The 21,487-nt window shown below is 43.1% G+C and overlaps 2 protein-coding genes across 3 annotated transcripts; both read left to right on the top strand.

Moving 5' to 3' along the window:
* The first annotated feature begins 10,103 nt into the window (after positions 1 to 10,103).
* LOC115636899 (actin-85C-like) lies at positions 10,104 to 15,465 on the top strand. Of its 2 annotated transcripts, XM_030537603.1 has the most exons (2): positions 10,104 to 10,125; positions 14,363 to 15,465. In XM_030537603.1, the coding sequence occupies exons 1-2, from the start codon at positions 10,104 to 10,106 to the stop codon at positions 15,463 to 15,465; spliced, it is 1,125 nt and encodes a 374-aa protein (XP_030393463.1). The 2 variants fall into 2 exon arrangements, with proteins under 2 accessions (XP_030393463.1, XP_030393462.1); XM_030537602.1 differs by lacking the exon at positions 10,104 to 10,125 and having other exon boundaries at positions 14,332 to 15,465.
* Positions 15,466 to 18,157: 2,692 nt separating this feature from the next.
* On the top strand, positions 18,158 to 19,294 carry LOC115636950 (actin-related protein T2-like). Its single transcript, XM_030537693.1, has one exon. The coding sequence runs from the start codon at positions 18,158 to 18,160 to the stop codon at positions 19,292 to 19,294; it is 1,137 nt and encodes a 378-aa protein (XP_030393553.1).
* Positions 19,295 to 21,487: the final 2,193 nt, after the last annotated feature.

Here is a 21,487-nt window from a genome sequence, read left to right on the forward strand (position 1 = left end):
TCTCCCTGAAAAGCTCAGGTGCATTCCTCAGCATGTGGCCTGGGTTCTCAGACATTTTCATAGTATAAACTGCATCTTAATAGACAGATCATCTCTTGGCCATCTCTCCTCTCATTCCTGATTGCCTGGACCATCTTGCTGCCTATTCACAATGATCAGTGCCCTCTTGTTTCCCATGTGTGGTCACGTGACGTCCCCAACACATCTACTCTTGTTGCTTTTGTGGGAAAGTGATACTAGTGAGATATTTGGTGTGGTTGGTTTTTTTTTTGTTTTTTTTTTACCTTCTGTTGTGATTGAGCAGCTTGAAACAAGCCGGAGAATGCTTTCCAAGCAGGACTGTGAAGATGAGTTAGCTGTTTGCACAGTGCTTTGAGATCCTTGGGTGAAAGGTGCAACGTAAGTGCCAAGTATCATCGCTATGGCTTTCCACTGCTGCTGAGGTTTCATGGTGCAGCATTTCTGAATTAAATAATGATGTTGTTGCAACAATGACAGGTTTGGGAGGGGAAATTTGGATCTGAAAAGAGGCTCCCCCTCACCCTCAGCACTAAGAGAGCATGGAATGCTATGTACAATGGTCTTCACCCTTTCCTCAGTGTGGGCTAGTCACTCCCATTAGCATTAGCTGTGGGCTTTGAAGGCGAATAGCCCCATTTTATAGAAAATAGGAGCCATATATCCCTGAGTGGGCGTAAATCTGACCAGTGCCTGATAAAATCCCTGTGAGCAGGTTTTCCAGCAGCTTGGGGAAGAGCCTTTCATCTGTGCAAAGAGGGAATGCATTGAGAGCAGCGTTGCGCTGAACGGTTTGCTTGAATGAGCCTCTCCAATCTAGCAAACCGACCGCTGTTCCTTCCGGAGGCTAGCTCTGTGTTTTTGTGAGCCGTACCTAGCGTACCTGTTGTGCTGGCACATAAGACAGGAGGGATACGCTGCCAGCTGTAATCGCTGCTCTGTGGCATTGTGCAGCATGAGGCGCCTATTTGCTTTGTTTATTAAATCTCTCATCACCCCGTAGGCATGTATTTCTTGCCTTGGAGTCACGATTACGGCTTTAATTATTAGCATTTCCTTTGCCAGCAATTCCTCAGCTTTCAGTCCCTGAATCAGCAGGGCCTGCTGCAATTGAAAGCCTTGAGTGCTTTACCCTACCGAGACGTGACTGGAGTCATAGGAGCCCTTTGGAAGGGCAAATCCATTTTTAAACACCCAAACCTGAACAGCCTCACTTCAATAAGCGACACGACCAGGAGACTTCACAAATAATGACTGTTCGTGTCAAAGATTTGGATCATTTAAAGGGACAAACTTAGGTTTAAAATGTTGAAATATCTTAAAATTATCATAATGGAGTGTGTGTGGGGAGGGGGGGAGAGAGAACTGACATATTTAAAATACCCTTAAATAAAATTACTTGGTCTCTCAGGGAACATCTACATAGTGTTTTTGAGCAACCCTCACTGCCTGCACAGACAGCCCTGGGTTAGCGTGGCTCACAAAAGGAGCTGTCTAGCCAGTGCTTTGTAGCAACCGCTAAGGCTGGACATCAGGCTCTGAAACCTACCTGCTCTTTTCCCCAACCCTAAGTGTCAGAACCCAAACTCCAGCTATTTCTAGAGCACTACCTAGCGTGAGCCCCTCTGTTGAGCCAGGCTGAGGCTTGCTCCCGCTCCATCCAAAATATGGTGTAGACAAACCCTTTCGAAATTAGAGAGCAAAGCCTGTGTTTATTTAGGATGTAGGCCAAAGAACAATGACCTGTGCTTTTGTCTTCATTCCATTGGCTCTGCAGCAGGGGGCTATGTTCTGACAGCCCTACTCAATGCTTACTCCAGTTGGGTCAGTTCTAGGCATAGGGCTTGAGCACCTGACAGCTGAGGTGGAGAGTGATGCTGGTCTGCAGGTTCTGCGGGATAGAAATGCCAAGGAAGGAGAGGAGCCAGCCACAGTAGCAGTCCACAGAGATGTCTTATTCCTTTGGTTTAATGGGTGGAGGCTGAGGTCAGGAGGACCTTCAACTTTGAAATTAAACTTCTAGCCCAAGATGTCCTCAATCTGTTGACTTATAGGCTATTTCATTTACATTTTTGTTCTTGGAGAATATCTTCTGGATTTGTATTAAATTCTAAGTTGATTCCCAAGTCCCGAGAGCTACTGAAGAAAGACTCTTGGAAGCCACAGGGCCGCCCAGAGGATTCAGGGCGCCTGGGGTCTTCGGCAGCAGGAGGCCCCTGCTGCTGAATTGCCGCCGAAGACCCGGCACTGAGGCAGGGGGGTCCTTCCGCCCCGGGACCCGCTGCCACGGGTCTTCAGGGCACTTCAGCGGCGGGTCCTGGAGCGGAAGGACCCCCTGCCACCGAATTGCCACAGAAGATACTCCGAGGGCCCGGGCCCCATGAGAGTTTTCTGGGGCCCCCCGAGCAAGTGAAGGACCCCGCTCCAGGGGCCCAAAAAACTCTCATGGGGGCCCTTGCGGGGCCCGGGGCAAATTGCCCCTCTTGCCCCCCCCCGGGCGGCCCTGAGAAGCCAGTCTAAATAACTAAAGCAAAAGAAATAAAATGGTCTGAAGATAGTCATACAACATATTTCCTTTGCTTATCATGATCTCTCCAGTTCAGGAGAGGACTTTTTGTCCCAAAGGATGCAGTGGAATCCTTTACATATCACCACTTAATATGGCACTATGTATTGTATCCAACAAGGTTCCAAATTGCTTGGATGATTATTTGTCAACCAGTGAGGCTCTTTTTGAAACTATTCTATTTTAGGTGATTATATAGGCCCCATCACCACAGTGTCTGAGCACCTCATAGTCTTCAATGTAGGTATCCTCACAACACCCCTGTGAGGTAGGGCAGTGCTGTTGCCACCACTTTACAGATAGGAAAATGAGGCACAGAAACTAAAGGACTTGCCTAGGATCACATAGGAAGCTCATGACAGACCCAGGGATTGGGCAATGGGCTTTGGAGCTCCATGCTAACATCTGAACCCATGGACTATTCTTTCACCCTGAAGCCACTAGCATTCGCAGATGGGCACCAAGTTATTTCCTAAGTGTTGTTTTCTCAACCTTGGGAGAGAAGCTTTCAGAGAATAAGTGTCCTGAAGTCCTGTGCTGTTGTAGAGCTGGTCAAGTAACGGGGAAAAATATATTTTGTTATTTATTCAGCACAAATGCCAACAACATTCTTTGGATAAATCACTCACAATGAATAATTCAACAAGCTCCCCTGCTAGAGGGCATAGGAAAAGGATTGTTTGGACTTGTTTGGCCCTTCGCTCTGTAATGGGCCCAAACCAAAATCCCAGGTCCAGACTTTAGGTTGTTGCAAATCTGGATCCAGATTTAGACTTTGTAGCTTGGACCCAGCAGTGTAAGAGTCAGAGCCTGCCAGATACAGAGTCTCCTCAACATCTTCTGAAATCAAAGGGAATTCAGTGGCTTGCATGAGAAGGTCCAAAGCAGATCTTTCAATAGAAGTTCTAGGCCATGATCTGTCCTGTGGAGAACAGGCAGCTCTTCGAACACACATTATTTAGCAAATACTCACATAGGGAAACATCATAAAAGGGAAAAGCCAAGTTGTTCAGGAAGTCTGGCTTCATACTGTATGTGCAGAGTGTACATGGCTGGTGGCCTTTTGAACAACTTCTCACATTAATTTTCTTCCAGTGCTGACAACTTTGATTTATGACATTAAGGCTAGTTTAAAAACCCTCAGACGTGAGGGAAGCCAAGAGTTTTGGAAGACTAAGGTCTATCAAGTGATGGATAGCATTGGTGGATAGGCAGACACCCTTCTGCACTCACACTGCATCCAAATCGGGTCCTGGTTGAATGAGAGCAGAGGGCTTGCTTGCATTATGAGGACCTCTCATTCAAATTTTAATATTGAATATTCTGCCAGATATCCCATGGGATGGCAACAAAGCATCTTTTTGTAATGTCGGGTTGGATGCCAGGGGAGGAAACAGACAAAGAAGGACTTAGCAAATGAAAGAAATAAAACACAGAGTGGTTGGGAAAGTTTTAAAAACTCCCTGGTGCAAGAATCCAGTGTACTTTCCTCCTTTTCCCTCTCCCTAATGTTGACAATAGTTGAACTGAGTCTTTGTTTCTGTGTGTAAACGTTGCCTGTCTCCCAATAACGTAGGTTACCAGTCTACCACCCTTCCCCCGTCTTTAACCCCTCTTTGCCTGTTTTCTGATCATTTCGTTCACTGATGTCAGATCATAAACCGGCCACTGGTTTAAAAAGCCCTGGACCTTGGAGGCAGTGAGAAGCATAGTGGCAGTACTTGATGTTTCTGGGGGCCACATCATCAGCTAGTGTAAATCAGCCTCCACTGAAGTCAAAGAACCTGATTTACTGTTACCCTGCAGAAAGGAGCAGATGTGGAACAGCCTTTGAGGAACAGCCTCCGACTACTGGCCAGTGGATTCCTGTTAGTATTAATAGGACTTACCCTCAACTCCTTTGCATATCACTGGAAGAATGAAACCATGTAAGACTCAGTTCTGTCTTCAGATATGCCTGCTCCACTTCTGCTGATTTCAGTGGAAGCTGTCTGGTTGTGTCCAAGGGCAAATTTTGAGTTTTCAAGTGTAACTGAACCATAGAAAAGGTAAGGAAGACAGAAATGCCGCAACAACAAAGCTGAACAAACCAGATTAACTGCCCATGTGGCTTACTGCTGTGTGGACACTTGTAAAGGGTGCACCTTAAAATATCATTTAAATATTGCTCTGATCAATCAGGTAGATAAAAGTTTTATATACAATGCTTATGAGGAGCCAACCATTGGTGAAATAGTGCATGGGAAATGTAATAGCTCAAAAGGAATATGCTTTTCGCTTAATGAAAATTAGATCAGTAGTTCTTGTAGCTTTATTAGAGAAAGTGTAATTGGCCCTTTTGACTTGTGAAAAATAACACTCAGTTTAAATGGTTCTTTCTTAGGAATCAAGTGTTATTTCACAACAGGCCTTCAGAAGGATCACTTAAACAGGTTTTCTTAGTTATCCAAATATTTTGCTGACATTCCCTGTTCCTCAGTGCTCTCATACCCTGTTAGCTGTATCGAGTTCGTGTTTACATAACACACACTTTCCCTGCAAACTAAAAATGAACCAAATAACAAGGAGTGAAGTATTATGAAAGTTTTGTCTTTAATTTTATCAATGGTTTTAAATATTTAGAAAGCAAAACATAAACATCTTAGAAGAAATCCACATGATTGCTCTTGTCCAGAACTGTTAGGATTCATAAACAGATGCTGCTCTCAGGGTGTGGAACGGATGTTTCAGACTTTCCACCAAAGTTATATATGCTCGCGTCATTACAGTTCTTCCCCTGGCCTAAACTGTTGGCACAGTATCCTGAAATGTTTTTCATTAGTAAACTTTTCATAACCTCAAACTGTAATAAGCTGTACTGTAAAACCCATGAGGATGCCAGCTGGAGTTGGCACTTGGCAAAGGATTTTCAGGGCTGTTTGCTTAGCTGGATTTGAAGGATGTTCAGGACTGAGTAACAAGACATATGACTGAGTTTTGCCCTATAATCACTGGCCGAGCTCCAGTGATATTACACTTGTAAACTAGTTAATGTGAATGCCTTGCATGCTGGATTACAAAAACTCCGCACTGTTTGCTTCACACCTCATATACAACTTTAAATCATGTGTCTAAAACACAGCCTGGTGGCCCTTGGTTAGATAGGGCTAACTTGTAACAATGAGATTCCAAAATGGTTAATTGCAAATTTAATCCTAAATGAATAATTATTCTTCATGGGTAAGAGGAGTTCAAGTTTCCTTTCTATGGCTCTTAATCTACTTTTCACTCAGGACCTGATCCTATACTCACTGAAATCAATATAAAGCTCTCATTAACTTTAGTGACACACATACTAGCAACGTTAATTAAGCATACATGAAGTGATAAATACAACAAGAGACAACAGCTGGGAGTAAGTGACTAATAGGCAGTTGCATGCTCAGATGAGTGTCTAGGTGCCTAAATACTCATTTGGGTACACAGTCGCATGCTTTATTTGCACAAATATGGCTGTAAGCAGGTGTGAGGATTTTTGCATGGGGCTCTCTGACTTTCTTTTTTTAAGAGATGTTCAACATTTTATCTCTGCTGAATATTATTTTATTACTTGTACTGTTGTCAAGCCTAAGTGCCCCAGTTGAGATTTGATACTGTACATACGGTAGGAACTGTATATAAACATAGTAAGACAGTCTTGGCCCTAGAAGTTTACAATCCAAACTGATTAGACAGACTCAGAGTGGGATTATTGTCACCATTTTGCAGATGGAAACTGAGGCACAGAAACTGAGTGACTTGACCAAGGTCACAGAAGGAGTCTGTGGCAGAGCTGGGAACTGATCAATTTCTTGGCTCCCAATCCAGTGGCTTAATCATAAACCCATCCCTTCTTGGCACCAGTTTTTTAGGCACTCTATAGGAGATGGGGACCAGTATTTTTACTGCCTTTCAGTGAGCACTCTAGGGGGCATCATTTTAACCTTGGCCTATAGCAACAGGAAGGGTTAATTCATGGCTGAGCAGAAGGAATGCACTTGGGTGAAATTCCTTTACCTTTTCTTGATACTGTCCATGGAGGAAGTAAATAAGTCTTTTTCTCAATTTTCAGATAATCAAGTCTACCATTTTAAAGATGTGGATTTTCAGCCAGGCTTTTATTTGCACATTGTTTATACAGGGTCAAGGTATGTGGTTCATTCTCCCATCTTTCTTTCTTTCTATTTTCCCAAAATGGAAAATATGCAGCTCTAAGTGGCTTTTGTGATGCTGGATTCCAAGCTGTTTGAATTAAATCTGAATCCTGCTGCGGCTTGAACCTTCCTGATTGTTTGTCACTAGCAGGGTTTGTTACATTTCAGATGATACTATTAATTCCAGACCCTTCTCCCCCCCTCACCCCCGATCCTTAGTGTAAAGAGTAGAAGACCAGGTCTGTATCCCTAAAGACATTCCAATTTACCAACATGGCAATTTAAGTTGCCCTTACAAGGACAGTGGGATGTATTTATTTTTGTGGTATATTTTATAATTTGTTTCCACTTTCCAGAATGCCTTTTAGGAGCTGGAACATAAACACTTTCCCTGTTGATTTAGAGCTTCATTTCCATTTAGCAAACATTGATTTTATTTTCCTCCCCAGTGTTTTGTATGCAGCTGAAATTAACACTCCTCTTTTCGTTTAGCGACAACTTCAATTTGCACAAGGCCTGAGCCAGTGACGACCATAGGAGTTGGATCAGGCTCAGAGCTTTCCCCTGTGTTTGCCGGCATCAATCGTTGCTACCACACAAAGCCCAGCGAAGGAAGTTTGTTACTGAAACACATCTGCAGGGTCAGCAGAGGGAGCACAATGCAGTTTTGTGGCTTCCACGTAACAAAGATGTGATCCTGCAAAAGCTGCCAAATGCACGGCTTGCTACCATGCCATTTCAATGGGACTACGTATGACAGGGAGGACTACCATTAGTAGCAAGTGTTTTGCAGTAGTGAGCACTGGTCATGGTTTTGGAGCTGGGTTTTGTAAATCTGTTTCATTTTATATAGCTAAAATCTACAGGATTTACTAGAGATTATGAACAAATTTAGGGGGAATTCCATCTCTGTGTACAGGGCAATGCCACTTGAATTCTGTTTTGCTCTGTCCTTCTGCACAGGGGTGAATTTCACCTCTCCAGAATAACAGAGTTGGTCTTAAAACATTCATCTTACTTTGCCTATTTAAAAAATATCCAATGCTTAGCCTGCAAAGAGGACTGAACCCTGCTTTTCTGGCATGTGCAACTCCAGTCTCTGATGGGTTTCATGGAGAATTGGGGGCACAAAGAATGTAAAGTCAGGCCCATAGTAACTAATATTCTTCTCTCTTCCACACTTTGGATCTCTATTTCAAATTCTTCACTGCATCTCTGCTACAAAGTTACCCTGCGGGACTCATTGCCACAAGGTACCAGAGAGGCCAAGAGCTAACCCAGGGAAAGGCTATCCTAATTGCACACTGCAGGGTTCCATGCACCTTCCTCTGAAACATCTGGCCACTGTCAGACGGGGGTCACTATATTAGATGGACCACTGTGGCAATCCTTACAGCATTAATAGGTGCTCCATGCTTGGAATGGTGGCAGATTTTGTAGTAGAGACGAACATTTTAGATCAAAGATGTGCAGTGAAAATTGGAGAGGAGGACTTTGTCCATCTGGTGCTCACAAAAATGAGTTCAAAATGCTGCCAAAGTGTCTGAAATCTAGGTATGCAGAAAATCGTGCATTGAATGTTTTACATTTAAAAAAAAAAACCTAAAAACCAAAACCCCGAGAGTTTAAACAAACCCAGTCAAATGAGTCAGCACAAAGATGTAAAATCATCAGGGAAGGCAGTGTTTGTTTTTACATGGGCGTTATTGGAAATGTTAGGGGCTCGTGGTAACAATTTGTAGCTGATGTGTTTTGAAATATCATAACTGGTGTCAATAAACACAATAAAATTCAACGTCAGAGTGTTGTTGGTGTCTGGAGTGTGCTGAAGACATTGCACAACAGGGATTTACATTGAAACAAGTATGGGAGCAATCAAACACCTCCGCTCAGAGAGGAAAGGGATCTTGCAGGGTTGTTAGAGCAAAGAATCTGAGATTGTGGTCACTGCTTCTGATTGGCTAAGACTTGTTCAATCCTGTTATTTTCATTACCCTGTTTGAGGGAAGGCTGCTGGCGACCGGCTTTCCTCACCTGCTTGCCCATTGTGCATTGTGTTGCTTCCCCCTTTGCTCTGCTCTCTCACATCCAGTTTCTCCTAGTGGAGACGCCCTCACTCTGTGAGAAAACACCCATGTCTGTCTGTTTCATCTCCCCAGAAATGCTCACTTCAGCTGCCCTAGGACGTGCAAATCCACACACTGCAGAAAGGCACAGTGTGCACAGGTCCCATGCTCACACTGGGGAGGTGGGACTAGAATTCTGGTCTTTCAGCTGCATAAATCACAGGCCTCTAGCACTTGACCTAAAAGAGATCTCCCTTTGCCAGCAGTAGTAATAGGTCCTTTATCTTATCTGTGGGATAGCCACTAGAGAGCAATATGATTTCATACACAACACGTCTGCTCTGTCTACCTTAAGACATAGCTTCTCCATCAGTGCAAGCCTCTTGTTCATTATTTCTTTTATTTTCTCCTTTTTAATTCATTGAATGTCGCTAATGTCTGGAAGCATTCTCTCAAATTGCAACTCCAAACAGATGTCAGCTACTAACTTCCTGTCCAAATATCAAAGGGATGCTGCAAAATCCTCTTTTGAGACACAGTCACAGGATGTACTCTGCTCCCTTGGCATGATGTCTTCATGTCTATGGTTACATCCTTCTAAATAAGAGCAAGGCATATTTGCCTTGGCAATTGACTCAGTGTTCTAGGAGCATGCAATGGTTAACAAGGAGGTTCCATCATGAAAAAAAGGCACAGAAATATGTTTTCTTTGAAGCTTCACTGAAATCTAAAAGTTGCAGCTTAATCCATTTTGAAAGCCGTATCAATCATCCTGTCGTGCAACACACTATCACAGATGTGAAATATAAAAATGAGCTAGCCCGGCCAACGAACGCAGGGCCCATTCTCCCCATCCATAAAAGCAAACATGGAAACTATAATTCACACAAATAATAAACATTTAATAGGGTATTCATGAGAAGAAAGGAGGAAAAGGGACCCTGACACACTGGCACTTGTGTCTTGCCCGACAAAGCTCATTTGTTATTTGAGAGAGAAATTAACACCAATTCATCAAGCCCCTTGTCAAGTTGATGATGGATATGTCACTTCTTGCTTGGAGCAACCTGTCTGAAATTTTTGTGAGCACTGTGTTAGACTGTAAAATGTGATTGCTTGTAGAAATTTGAGGAAGTACCAGAGTTGGAATGGGTTTGGTTAGTGACAAAATTCCTTGTCCCAGATCTCTTTCAATGAAATCCTGGAGAGCTTTGCCAGTGACTTCTGCAGGACCAGGATTTGACCTAGGGTATGCTGCTGGCAGTCTTGTGACTAACAATAATGTGCCCTGAGCACATGGCATGTTCTGAGACTCTCTCTGATGCAAGTTTAGCATTTCAGAGGTTCCAGCTGTATTCATCTCTGTATAAACAATGTGCAGTATATTATAATGATGCTATGTAAACCTTATGCCCTTCCATGGGGCAGATTCAGCTAAAATGGACCATCATCATCTAGTCTGACCTCCTGTATGACATGGGCCATAGGACTTCGTGGAACTAATTTCTGTTTGAATTAGAGACCATCTTTTTAGGGGAAAAAAAATCCTAATTCCCAATGATAGAGGCTCTGTTACAACTCTTGGTAAAATGTTTTAGTGGTTAATTGTTATCTTACTGGTAACAATTTGCACCTTATTTCTAGGTTGAATTTGTCCAGCTGCCTCTTCCAGCCTTCCAATATTTTGCTCAATCTGGATTATCTTCAAGGAAAATTCAGATGAGAACAAAGAAATCCACATAAACTTAAAGAAAATAAGTAGGCAGTGCGATAATAATACGGAGAAGAGTTAGGAGACTTGATAATGTATTTAAAAGTCTGATGGAATAAAACTGAACACCAGGTTTTAACCTCAGGTATAAATCAAAAGAGGAACTGACAAAAATGAAACAGTGCTGCATGCTTAACCTGTGGAACCCACTGCTGCAGGAATCCAGCATAGAAACAGTATGTCTGGATTTTATTCTTCTAAAGTATGGATAATTTCATTATCGTCTGCCATGTTGGTAGCTACCCTGTCTTAAACAGTATTAAAAGGACATTTACTCCTCATGCTTCAGGCTATCAGCTGATCATTAGAGCTGTGCAAATTCTGCTAAGAGTCCTTAGCAATTCCTGATCATAAGAGTTTGTTCCACTTTCTTTTCCCCTAACAAGGACTCACATCCCTGCAGCCCAGTTCTATAATGACTTGAATGCTGGGCCAGCCACTAAACAATACATTATTTATATTAATTCTCTTTCTTAGATGGCCCTCATCACTATAGTATCTGAGTGCACCCCAATTGTTAATGTATTTATCCCCATAACACCGCTGTGATGTAGGGAAATGCTATTATCCCCATTTTATAGCTGGAGAACTGAGGCACAGATAGGTTAAGTGTTTTTCCCAAGGTTACACAGCAAGAAATTGAATCCTTGTCTCCCAAGTCCTACTCGAGGGCCCTAACCAGTGGATCTTTCCTCTCTATTTGGTAGCAGCTAGAGGCTCTAGATCAGGGGCCTTATTGTGCATGGTACTGCACAGTCTGCATCATGGGCACTCAGTGATATCATGAGGGTGCGCTAGGTTTAAGTCAGCCCAGGACTTCCTTCACACACCCCACTGTTTTATCTTGAAACACCAAATCTTCAAGTGAAACTCACTCCATAAGTTTTGTATGGCTTCCAAACTCAGAATCCGGCCTGAATTCTGGATTTGCCACCAGAGAGATGTTTAGCTAGCTGCGGGCAGGGAGAGAGCATTTCTGGGCAGGTGAAATGGTCAAAGCACAAAGCTGTGTATGGTGTTTTCAGTTGAAACCATATGTTCAGCACTTCTCAAATAAAATAAGCAAGAATGCCCAATAAGTAGCATGTGAATTGTGCCCTTTCACTAACAAAATCCAGCGTCTGTTCATATGATTTTGGCACCATTAATGAGGTGTCTGCAGAAATTTTGTAGAATACACATATTAAAATATTTCCAATGATTTTTTTCCTTAGGTGTCAGTTCATTACCAGTTGCTTGTTCTTCAGTGGCCTGTGTGAAAGGAAAGTGGTGACTTCACCTGTTTCTGGTGGGCAGATATTTCCCTGACAATTGACAGCAGTTGGCAGACTTGCAGGACCAAGGATTGAATGGGCCATGGAGAAAGAACTAACTTTTCACTCCTAAACATGGTCCTGCCAGGTCAGGTTTAAACCACATTGTCAAGGGGGCATAAGGAAACTTTTGTTGCTCCATGTTGTACCTGTTCTGAGTAGAGGTCTTCAGTCTCCAATACTTCCAATTGTCAGGAGCAGCAAATTCACACACATTGTTACAAACACAATAGTAAGAAAGTTAAGGGTAATTCATGCATGACCTTGTTATGGTGATTTACAAGGGGGAGCCAATGTTGGGTCCAGATGGGTGTTCCAGCCGCTCAGCCTAACTACTGTTTTATAATTGCAGTCAAAATTCTCTTGTTTAAATAATAAACATTATGTTCTATACCAAATACTTCATTGCAAACTGCACACAGAACATGCTGAACTAAATAGGGCTTCTATTGCGATGAATATAACAACCTCTTAAATGATTAGGACACCTGTTGACATTAATATAGACGTGCACATGGAAATAAATGTGCCGCACATTGAAATATATGTACACAAATATTTAGAGGATTAGAGAAATTGCTAAAATGGAGTGAGCAGCATTTAACATGAACATGTGTGGAATCTAGGCTGAAATGGAAAGAACATGCATAGAGTTGATCACTTATCAGATGTTACTTTTTTGGTTTTGGTGAGTTTTTTTAAGTTCACTTGGGGCAGAAAAATCCCTTCACTAACAGTCATGGATTTATATATTAAGTAAAGATTTTAAATATATCTTGCTTTGGAATCTGCCTCTGATTCATAACCACCTTCATTTAGTAGCTGGCACCTTTGCCGTGCAAGCTGCAAAAAAAAGTAATTAAATTTAATAGAAGCCACCTTTGCTTTGAAGCTGCCCTAGATTTAAAGCCATGGAGAGAAGCAATTAAATTGCAACAGCCATGGATTCGAAACTAAGTTATATGGTAATTTTTGTTAATGGAAATTTTCACTGTAACTTGGGTTGTCAGACCTGATTGTGGTCAGAAGTAAATTCCAAAATTAATGATCAAAATCTTCCTCTGGAAACATTTTCTTGAATCAAAAATACAATTTAAAAAGAAAAAATAGGTGTAAAACTGAGGTCAAATGTCACAGAGAGAATATTTCAAAACTTTTGGAGCGTTGGTTCTCCCCTGGAATGTGCTGTGATTATAAAGGCTAAGAAGGGAAAAAGGATGTTTGTTTGCAAGCAGGCTTATATGCCAGCAGCACAATAGGTAGGTTCATTTAGGAAAGGTGTTTTTTTTCCAGTGGAGAGTGTTAGAAACTTCATTTCAAGAAAGCTAATCTCCTGAAAACAGCAAAATCTGAAAAAAGGACTTGTTTGTTTTTCACTTCCATGATTTTTTGCAGGTAAGGTAGAGCTTTGAAAGTAAGTAACAGCAAAAACTGACAAGAAACAGAATGTAGCCCCATTCCATTTAAACATTATATTTTTTAGGAGTTCTGCATGTAGGATTGAAAAGAATTAAGTGAAAGGTTCTGGTTTTGGTGCAGGCACTGTTCAGAAATCAAACAGGCAAATGCAGTTAGATCCCCACGAAAGCGAAGTTGTTCCCATCTTCAACAGCTGTTGGCAATATTTGCAGACTATTAGTTAAGGTGTGGGTGCACGTGAGAGGTTTAATTATTTTCAAGCAGGCACTTTGCAAGCAGGTTCCAAAGTGATTCTTAAATAGCTTGCAGTCCATAAATGAGTCCATATGGAACTTATGAAAAAAAGCTAGTAAACTGTATATTCATAACAGAATATTTCTTACCGTGTCACCAGCCACTAGAGAAAACCTGGTAGGAATAATACAGCTGGGGAGAAAAAGCATTGGGTGTTAGTTGTTGGTGAGGCATTATGAACATTTGTGCTTTGCTGTAAACAGTTGACTATTTGTATTTGTATTTGGTAGCACCAAGAGGCTCCAGCCAGGATCAGGTCAAATCAAGACATGCCTTTCAGTAAGAGACGCTTAAGTCAAACACAAATTATTGGGTTCAGTAAATGGCTAAAATTTGCTGGCCTGTGTTATATCATGATCCCCTCTGGTCTGATTCTCTGTGAATCTAGGAGTCTAAGCAAGCCTTTTTTCAGGGATGTATCTGAGATAAGTAATCAAGTCTGTACTACCCTGACAACTGACTCTTCAGCAAAACCATTATTACTTCATTGGTCCACTGTTAGGTGCTTGAGAGCAGAAATGGCAAACTGCAAATTCCTCAAAAAACTGCTTTGGCATTTGTCAGTAGCATAACAGCCTTGTTGATAACGTGGGCGAATGAGAGGACTCTGCCATATATGACATCAGCAATCTAGAACATTTAGTATCAAACGTTCTGCTTGCATTAAATCTCCCAAAAGCAGCTTTCAGGTGGGCAGCAAATAGTTCAAAGAATGTTTGATCCTAAAATTTTAGATATCCCAGCTGTGATATTTGACAACGGATCTGGATTATGCAAGGCTGGTATTGCAGGGGACAGTGCACCAAGGTCAGTTATTACAGCAATTGTTGGTCGCTCGAAAGCCAAAGCAACGATGCTAGGAGCAGGACAGAAGGAATTTTATGTTGGAGAAGAAGCCCAGTCCAAAAGGGGTGTCTTAAGTTTGAATTATCCAATCGACCACGGCATAGTTACGTCCTGGGATGACATGGAGAGGATCTGGAGACATGTCTACGAGTGTGAGCTGAGACTCAAAGCTAGTGACAGACCAGTGCTACTGACGGAGGCCCCACTCAATCCCCTACAGAACCGGGAAAAAATGACTGAGATCATGTTTGAAGGCTTTAAGGTGCCTGCCATGTATGTTGCAGTGCAGGCAACGCTGGCACTCTATGCCTCAGCACGCACCACGGGGATAGTAATGGACAGTGGAGATGGAGTTACCCACACAGTACCCATCTATGAAGGATACTGTTTACCCCATGCAGTTTCCAGGCTGGATATCGCAGGCAGGGATATCACTGAATACTTCATGAGACTCCTTTTGGAAAGCGGCCACTCCTTCGTGAGCACAGCTGAGAGGGAGATCGTTAAAGACATCAAGGAGAAGCTGTGCTACGTGGCTTTAGATCCCATCAAAGAAATGAAAGCAAAGCCAGAAGAAATCCTCAAAGAATACAAACTGCCAGATGGAAATATCATTAAGATAGGCAATCAGCTCTTTCGAGCCCCGGAGACCCTTTTTATGCCCGCTAACATTGGTATCGAAGCCCCTGGCGTGCACAAAATGATCTTCAACAGTGTGATGAAATGTGACATTGATGTTCGCAGGGATCTTTACGGCAACGTGCTTCTTTCCGGTGGGTCCACCCTATTTCCTGGACTGGATGAACGGATCCTGAGGGAGATGCAGCGGCAGGTGCCCATCGGGATGGTCGTACGGATCATAGCACCGCCGGAGAGGAAGTACTGTGTGTGGATCGGGGCCTCCATCCTCACTTGCTTGTCATCTTTTAAAGAAATGTGGGTCACCGTCAGTGATTATAAAGAGTTTGGTGCCGCTGTAGTACACAGAAAATGCTTTTAAGGAGGGACTACGCAACTGAACCATGCTCTCATTCAAATAAACAGTGCTCAAGAAATGCTCCCAAGATGTGAACCAGAAGATGTTACAGCGGTTTGTGTATTTATTGGATGACCAAACATTACAGAAAATAAAATATTAGAAAAAGACCATCTTGTTCAGAATGGCTGTTAGCTGTCTTATTTTCTTATCTCCCTCAAAGAGTGCACAGTGTCCTACCACCTTCCCTAACTACTTCTTGCTCGCACGTCTTCACATCTTCATTTGCACCTGTCATCCTTCTGGTCTTTACTCAGTATTGGCTGGGACTCCCTTCGGAGGCATGGATGCCGTTCCTTACCAGGCCAGAGGGGTCACCCTAAAGCAGTGAGGGCCATTCTTTCTCACCACTGACTGAATCCTGTAGCCCCCAAATGCTCTTCCTCCTACCACCAGGAGGAAAAAAAATCAAAACCAGAATTGGAGTCAGGTCTGACTGAACTTTTCTCTCCTAATGTAGCAACACAAAGCAGGGCTGGAGAGTCATGGGGACCGTGTGGATAGCTTATGTTTTGTTATCTTTGCTGTAGCAATCCAGTTTATGGCAAACAAATGTGATGACCCTAAAGGAACATTAAAACGGAAGTTCTGCTTTCCAAATCTTTACTGTACTGCAGCTTGATCCTGCAAACATTGACCTTGATGGGGCGACCCCCTTTACTGACATTACTCACGTGCATAATGAGAATGAGGTCTTTAGCTGCTCCAGAGAGAACAAGGCATGTGCTTTGTCCTATGCTGTCCCGCCGGTCTGGGTGGAGCTTCCTCTAATATTTATCTGTGAAGCCACCTCATTATCCGCCTTCCTTAAAACTCTCCTTTGCCATATTGCCTACAAAAATCTTGATACTGGATACTACTGCTTCTTGTGCTGACCAATATTGCTCCATTGTCTCCTTGTACCCCACCCCTTGATTGGCCACCTGTCTGTATCCATCTATTGTCTCCTGTCTCAAATGTAGATCGGAAGGGGCCTCCTTTCTGTTCTGTGTTTGCACAGCACCTAGCACAAAGGGGTCCTGGGTCATGTCTATGGTTCCTAAGTGCTGCGGTCATACAAATGAATACTATTAATTAATGTTTTATTTAATTAATTAATACCAAGAGAAGCCTATCTTTTCAGCACGTAAAAAGCCATTTTCCTTTCCAGTGTCATGGTTCATAATTGTACTAATAACCTCTAGGTTAGAGATAGTCAGTAGGTGGGCCATAGGCCAAATCTGGATGGCCAGATGCTTTTGAACAGACCCCTAAATATTTTTATTTAATTATTACTATTATCATTTTGGGGAGGGGGCTATTATTTTCTCTGGAGTCTGGACCCTGACCAAGAAATTTGGACTTTTGACAAAAATAATCGACTACCCCTGCTCTAGGTCATTTCAGACAGTTATTGACTTTCTGGGTTTAAGGGCCTGAGTCCAAGAGGTGGAGTTTTGCTTGTTGGCACATAGACATTTAGAGTGTGTCTACACAACAAACACCCCATCCACAAAACGAGTCTCTGAGCCTCGCTCTTCAGCCTTGGGCTCGCACCCCAAACATAACTACGTAGATGATGTGGTTGGAACTCAGGGTCTGAAAACCTCCCCAGGGTTTAGAGACCAAGTTCCACCCTGAGCCCAAATATCTACACAGCTATTTTGAGCACGGTTGGGTGAGCCCATGTCTTCAGAGCCAGGCTCGGAGACTTGCTGCTCTGGGGGTTTTTTTGTTTGTTTAGTATAGACTTATCCTTAGAACTTTCTCCCTCAGAAGATAAAATCACATCAATTTGCTGATCTTCCTGTTCTGTGTACCTCTCAGTACACTGCTTAACCCACAGCTGGGCCCATCTTCTAAAGGAAGGATCTCCGTGAATCAGTGCCCCAGACTGGGTAGCACACGTTTCACTAGGGGGCACCAGAGCAAGAGCTGGAAGAGAGAGGAGAATTTCTTCAAGGACGATGACTGTACTTCACTGTAACGTATATAAACCTATTGAATATAGTCACCTTTCGGTAAAGAAAATGATAAGCTACTGCCACAATCTTGGCTACTTCAGAACTCAGCAAAACTGTGTAGGTCAGTGGAGTGGCGCTGGAGCTGGTATAATCCCCAGGAGAGACACATGTGCTGTTTGGCATAAGTGATCAGAAAAGGATTCAGCTCATTTAAAAACAAGCACCAACATACTTAAATGTCTCTGAGTTAAAAATGCTCAGAGCCTTATAAAAGCAAACGGTGCACTGTTCTCTGATTCAAACAGCATTTCAAATCCTTAATGATCTGCTTGCAAAAAAATTCTATATTTTAAATTTCTTCATAATTTCCCTGATACATATGACTAGGTGAGTTAATGCATTGAATGCCTTGAATATATCTGCTTTGGTTGTAATGGCCACCAAACAATCATTATCTAGCTCATCCATTGTTGTGTGTTACAGGACAAAGCACTGGAAATGCCTTGCTTGCCACCACATGAGTGGGGATAAAAATCCTGAATCCCGGTCAAAGTTAGGAGCATCAGTCCTAGACTTTGTAGACTAGCAGACCTTGTCATCTTGTAAAACTGCGAAGATACGGTTGGAAGATACATCCTTAAACCTTCGCATCTAAGCTTCCCAGAAGCAGCGTTTTCAGAAACTATTTAAGGTGTAGGGGGAAAGCTGAAGTGATGTTTAATCCCCGAACTTTAGATATTCCAGCTGTGATTTTTGACAATGGATCAGGGCTATGTAAAGCTGGCCTGTCAGGAGAAATTGGTCCAAAACACATCATTCCTACAGTTATTGGCTGCCCCAAAACAAATATGTCATTGTCAGGAGCAGCTCAGAAGGACTGCCATGTGGGAGAAGAAGCCCAGCACAAACAAGATGTGTTGTCTTTGAAGTATCCCATTGAACATGGTATAGTTACATCTTGTGATGATATGGAGAAGATCTGGAAGCATATCTATGAGCATGAATTGGTACTGAAAGCCTTTGAGAGGCCTGTGCTAATGACTGAGACCTCTTTGAACCCAATGGAGAATCGAAAAAAACTGACTCAGCTGATGTTTGAACGGTTTAAGGTGCCTGCTTTCTACCTCTCTGTCCAAGCCATATTGTCCCTCTATGCCTCAGCACGCATCACAGGACTGGTCATAGACAGTGGATTTGGTGTTACCCAGACGGTACCAGTCTACGAAGGGTACCACTTACCCCATGCTGTCTCCAGGTTGGATGTTGCAGGCAGAGAGATCACAGAACTCCTCGCAAAGCTCCTGGTGGAAAGTGGGCAACGCTTTGAGAGCCTGGCGAAGAAGAAGAGTATCATAGAGGACATCAAGGAGAAGTTGTGCTACGTGGCTCCAGATCCACACAAAGAATTAGCCAAGAGGCCAGAGGAGGTCCTGAAAGAATATAAACTGCCTGATGGGACTCTAGTCAGTATTGGCAGCCCACTCTTTCAAGCACCAGAGATTCTCTTTGCTCCAGGTAGCACTGGTGACGATGCACCAGGCCTTCTTAGGATGATCTCTCACAGTGTTTCAAAGTGTGACGTCAATATTCAGAACACTCTCTACGGGAACATGGTGCTGTCGGGTGGTTCGTCCCTCTTTCATGGGCTGGATGAGAGGATTTTTAAGGGACTAGAACAGCAGGTCCCCAAAGGGGTTCCTATAAAGATCATAGCGCCCTCAGACAGGTGGTTTTCTGCATGGATCGGGGCTTCTGTAATTACTTCCTTGACCAGCTTCAAGCAAATGTGGATCACTGCAGCTGATTACAAGGATTTTGGACCAAACATTGTCCAAAGAAGATGTTTTTAAGAGGTCTTAGGTAAATCTAGCTAGCATCCATTCAAGACAGTGGCAGTTCTTGCATTTGCTAGTTAAAATGAAATAATAAAGTCCTTGGACAGAAGTTTTCCTTTTTCTAATTGTATGCTTGGAGTCATGGAAATTAGAGATGGGGACCTCTGGTCTGTTCAATTCCATGGCCTTTACAGTGCTGTTCCCTTGATTAAAGACCTTATCTTCAGTAATACAAAATAATCTGCTAAAATGATTCTTACAGGTGTTAATTTTAAAGCTTCTAAAATAAAGCAGGGTGAGAGTCTACCGCTGGGAAATTGAGGCACAAAGGGATTACAAGTAAGTGACTTGCCCAAGATTTAGATGAAGTCTGTGACAGTGCCAGGAACTGAACCTAGCTCTCCTGCATCTCCATTCTGTGCCTTAACCCTGAGACTGGTTGGTGTGGTTGAGTGTGAGATCATCACCTATAGCAAAGAAAGCTAAGCAAGAGAGCACAATGGATATGAGAAAGATAGAGCGTTAGAGAGATCAGAGGATGCTGAAATGACCCCAGAAGGGTCTGGGAAGTTGAGATCATACTGAAGGGCTGGAGGGCCCAGTCATAACAGCTGCCATTCTGTGGCAGCCCAATTGTCTATCTAGCTCAGCACCTGCTTCTAACAGAGACCGGTACCAGAGCTTCAGGCAGAGTGTACAGAACAGGGCAATTCTGAAATGATCCACCCTTGTCTCCCCCTCACACAAATGCTGTGTCAGACAGTCCTGTTGACTTAATAACAATAAACACTAAGGGTGACATTAAGAGACACAGCAGCTCCTAGCCCAGGCAAGGGCAGCTATGGAGCCCCCTTACCATCCTCCTGATCAGGCAAGGCTCTGTGGACTGGAGAGGCCCCGACATAATTTAGAAAGCTGGGGATCCCTGTAGGGCTGTATGTAGTAGCTTGATTCCTGATGTGCCTCCATGTCAGTTTGTGAGGGGGCCCTCAGAGGTCAGTCTGACAGCTGCCTGCTCCGGAGGAAAACTCCCCAGGGTAAAGCACCAGAGGAGGGGTGAGCATCTCCCCCCAGGTCTTCATTGATATAGTCATAATTTGTGGGCTTGATCCAAAGCTTCCTGGAGTCAATGAGAGTCTTTCCATTTAGGCCTTTGCATCAGGCCCCAGGGCTGCATGTCTTTTGTGTCTCAGAGCCACATCTGGCCAGAGGAGGAATAGAACTGAGGGTGCAATAAATATGTACAGTACAAAGTTTGTCCCAAGCCAGCTGCGGTTCTGAGATGTTAGGGTGCTACATGGTGACTCAGGAAGCCCTGAGGAGCTTGGAAGCTCATTTCTGATAGATCTGAAGACCAGAAGGTCCAAAAACTTCTGGAGCTTTTCTGATAACCTGATAGCTAAGGAAAGGGACTGGAAATCTCAAAGGGGAGATCCAAACATTTCTAATAATTCATGGTTTCAATCAACTCTAAAAAGTCAACATCTCTGCTGAGGCTAGGGACTGTAGAGGTGCATAACCCAGGCTGACTAACAGATTTTGGCTCTGCTATATGGCTTGGCTGAACTTGGTTTTTCTAGTATCCAAAATGGTTTGCTACTCCTTAATGTTATTTTTCCATGCTAGCCTGTGGAAATGGCTAGCAGACTAACCCCACTCTCTTTGCACACCCAGCAGAGATCATCCATTCCTCTCTATATTCCCCTTGCGGTGGGCAGGATGGTGCTGCACTGACCCCTAGGAGGAGGCTATAGACTGTCTAGACCGTGGGAAGGTTCTTGACTTTATTGTCATATTTAAAAGTTGCTTAGCAAGAATTTATTTTGCTGGTGAATGTAACTTTCCAGATGAACAATTTTCATTTAAACGTATCAGTGTCCAAAGTATTAACCATTCCCAGTTTTGATCCATTTGGAGAATGCTTCCTAAACTGCCAGAACAATTCCTCAGGCCAACAAACAAGGGCTCAGAAGCCCCAGCTGAGATCAGGACCCTTTTGTGGGAGGTGCTGTACAGACACGTCATAAGAAACTGTCACTGCCTCAAAGCGCTTTCAGTATAAATTCAATTATAATAAAATTCTGTTCCAGTGGAGATGGGTGACCTTAGAGAGGAGTGTGTCTGCTGCTAATTACTAAGTTTTATTTGCAGATCAAGGAAAATTATGACTAACAATAATGGATTGCCCTTGTATAGCCCCTTTCCTTT

Source organism: Gopherus evgoodei, chromosome 18 (genome assembly GCF_007399415.2).
Source record: "Gopherus evgoodei ecotype Sinaloan lineage chromosome 18, rGopEvg1_v1.p, whole genome shotgun sequence".
Classification (NCBI taxonomy): domain Eukaryota; kingdom Metazoa; phylum Chordata; order Testudines; family Testudinidae; genus Gopherus; species Gopherus evgoodei.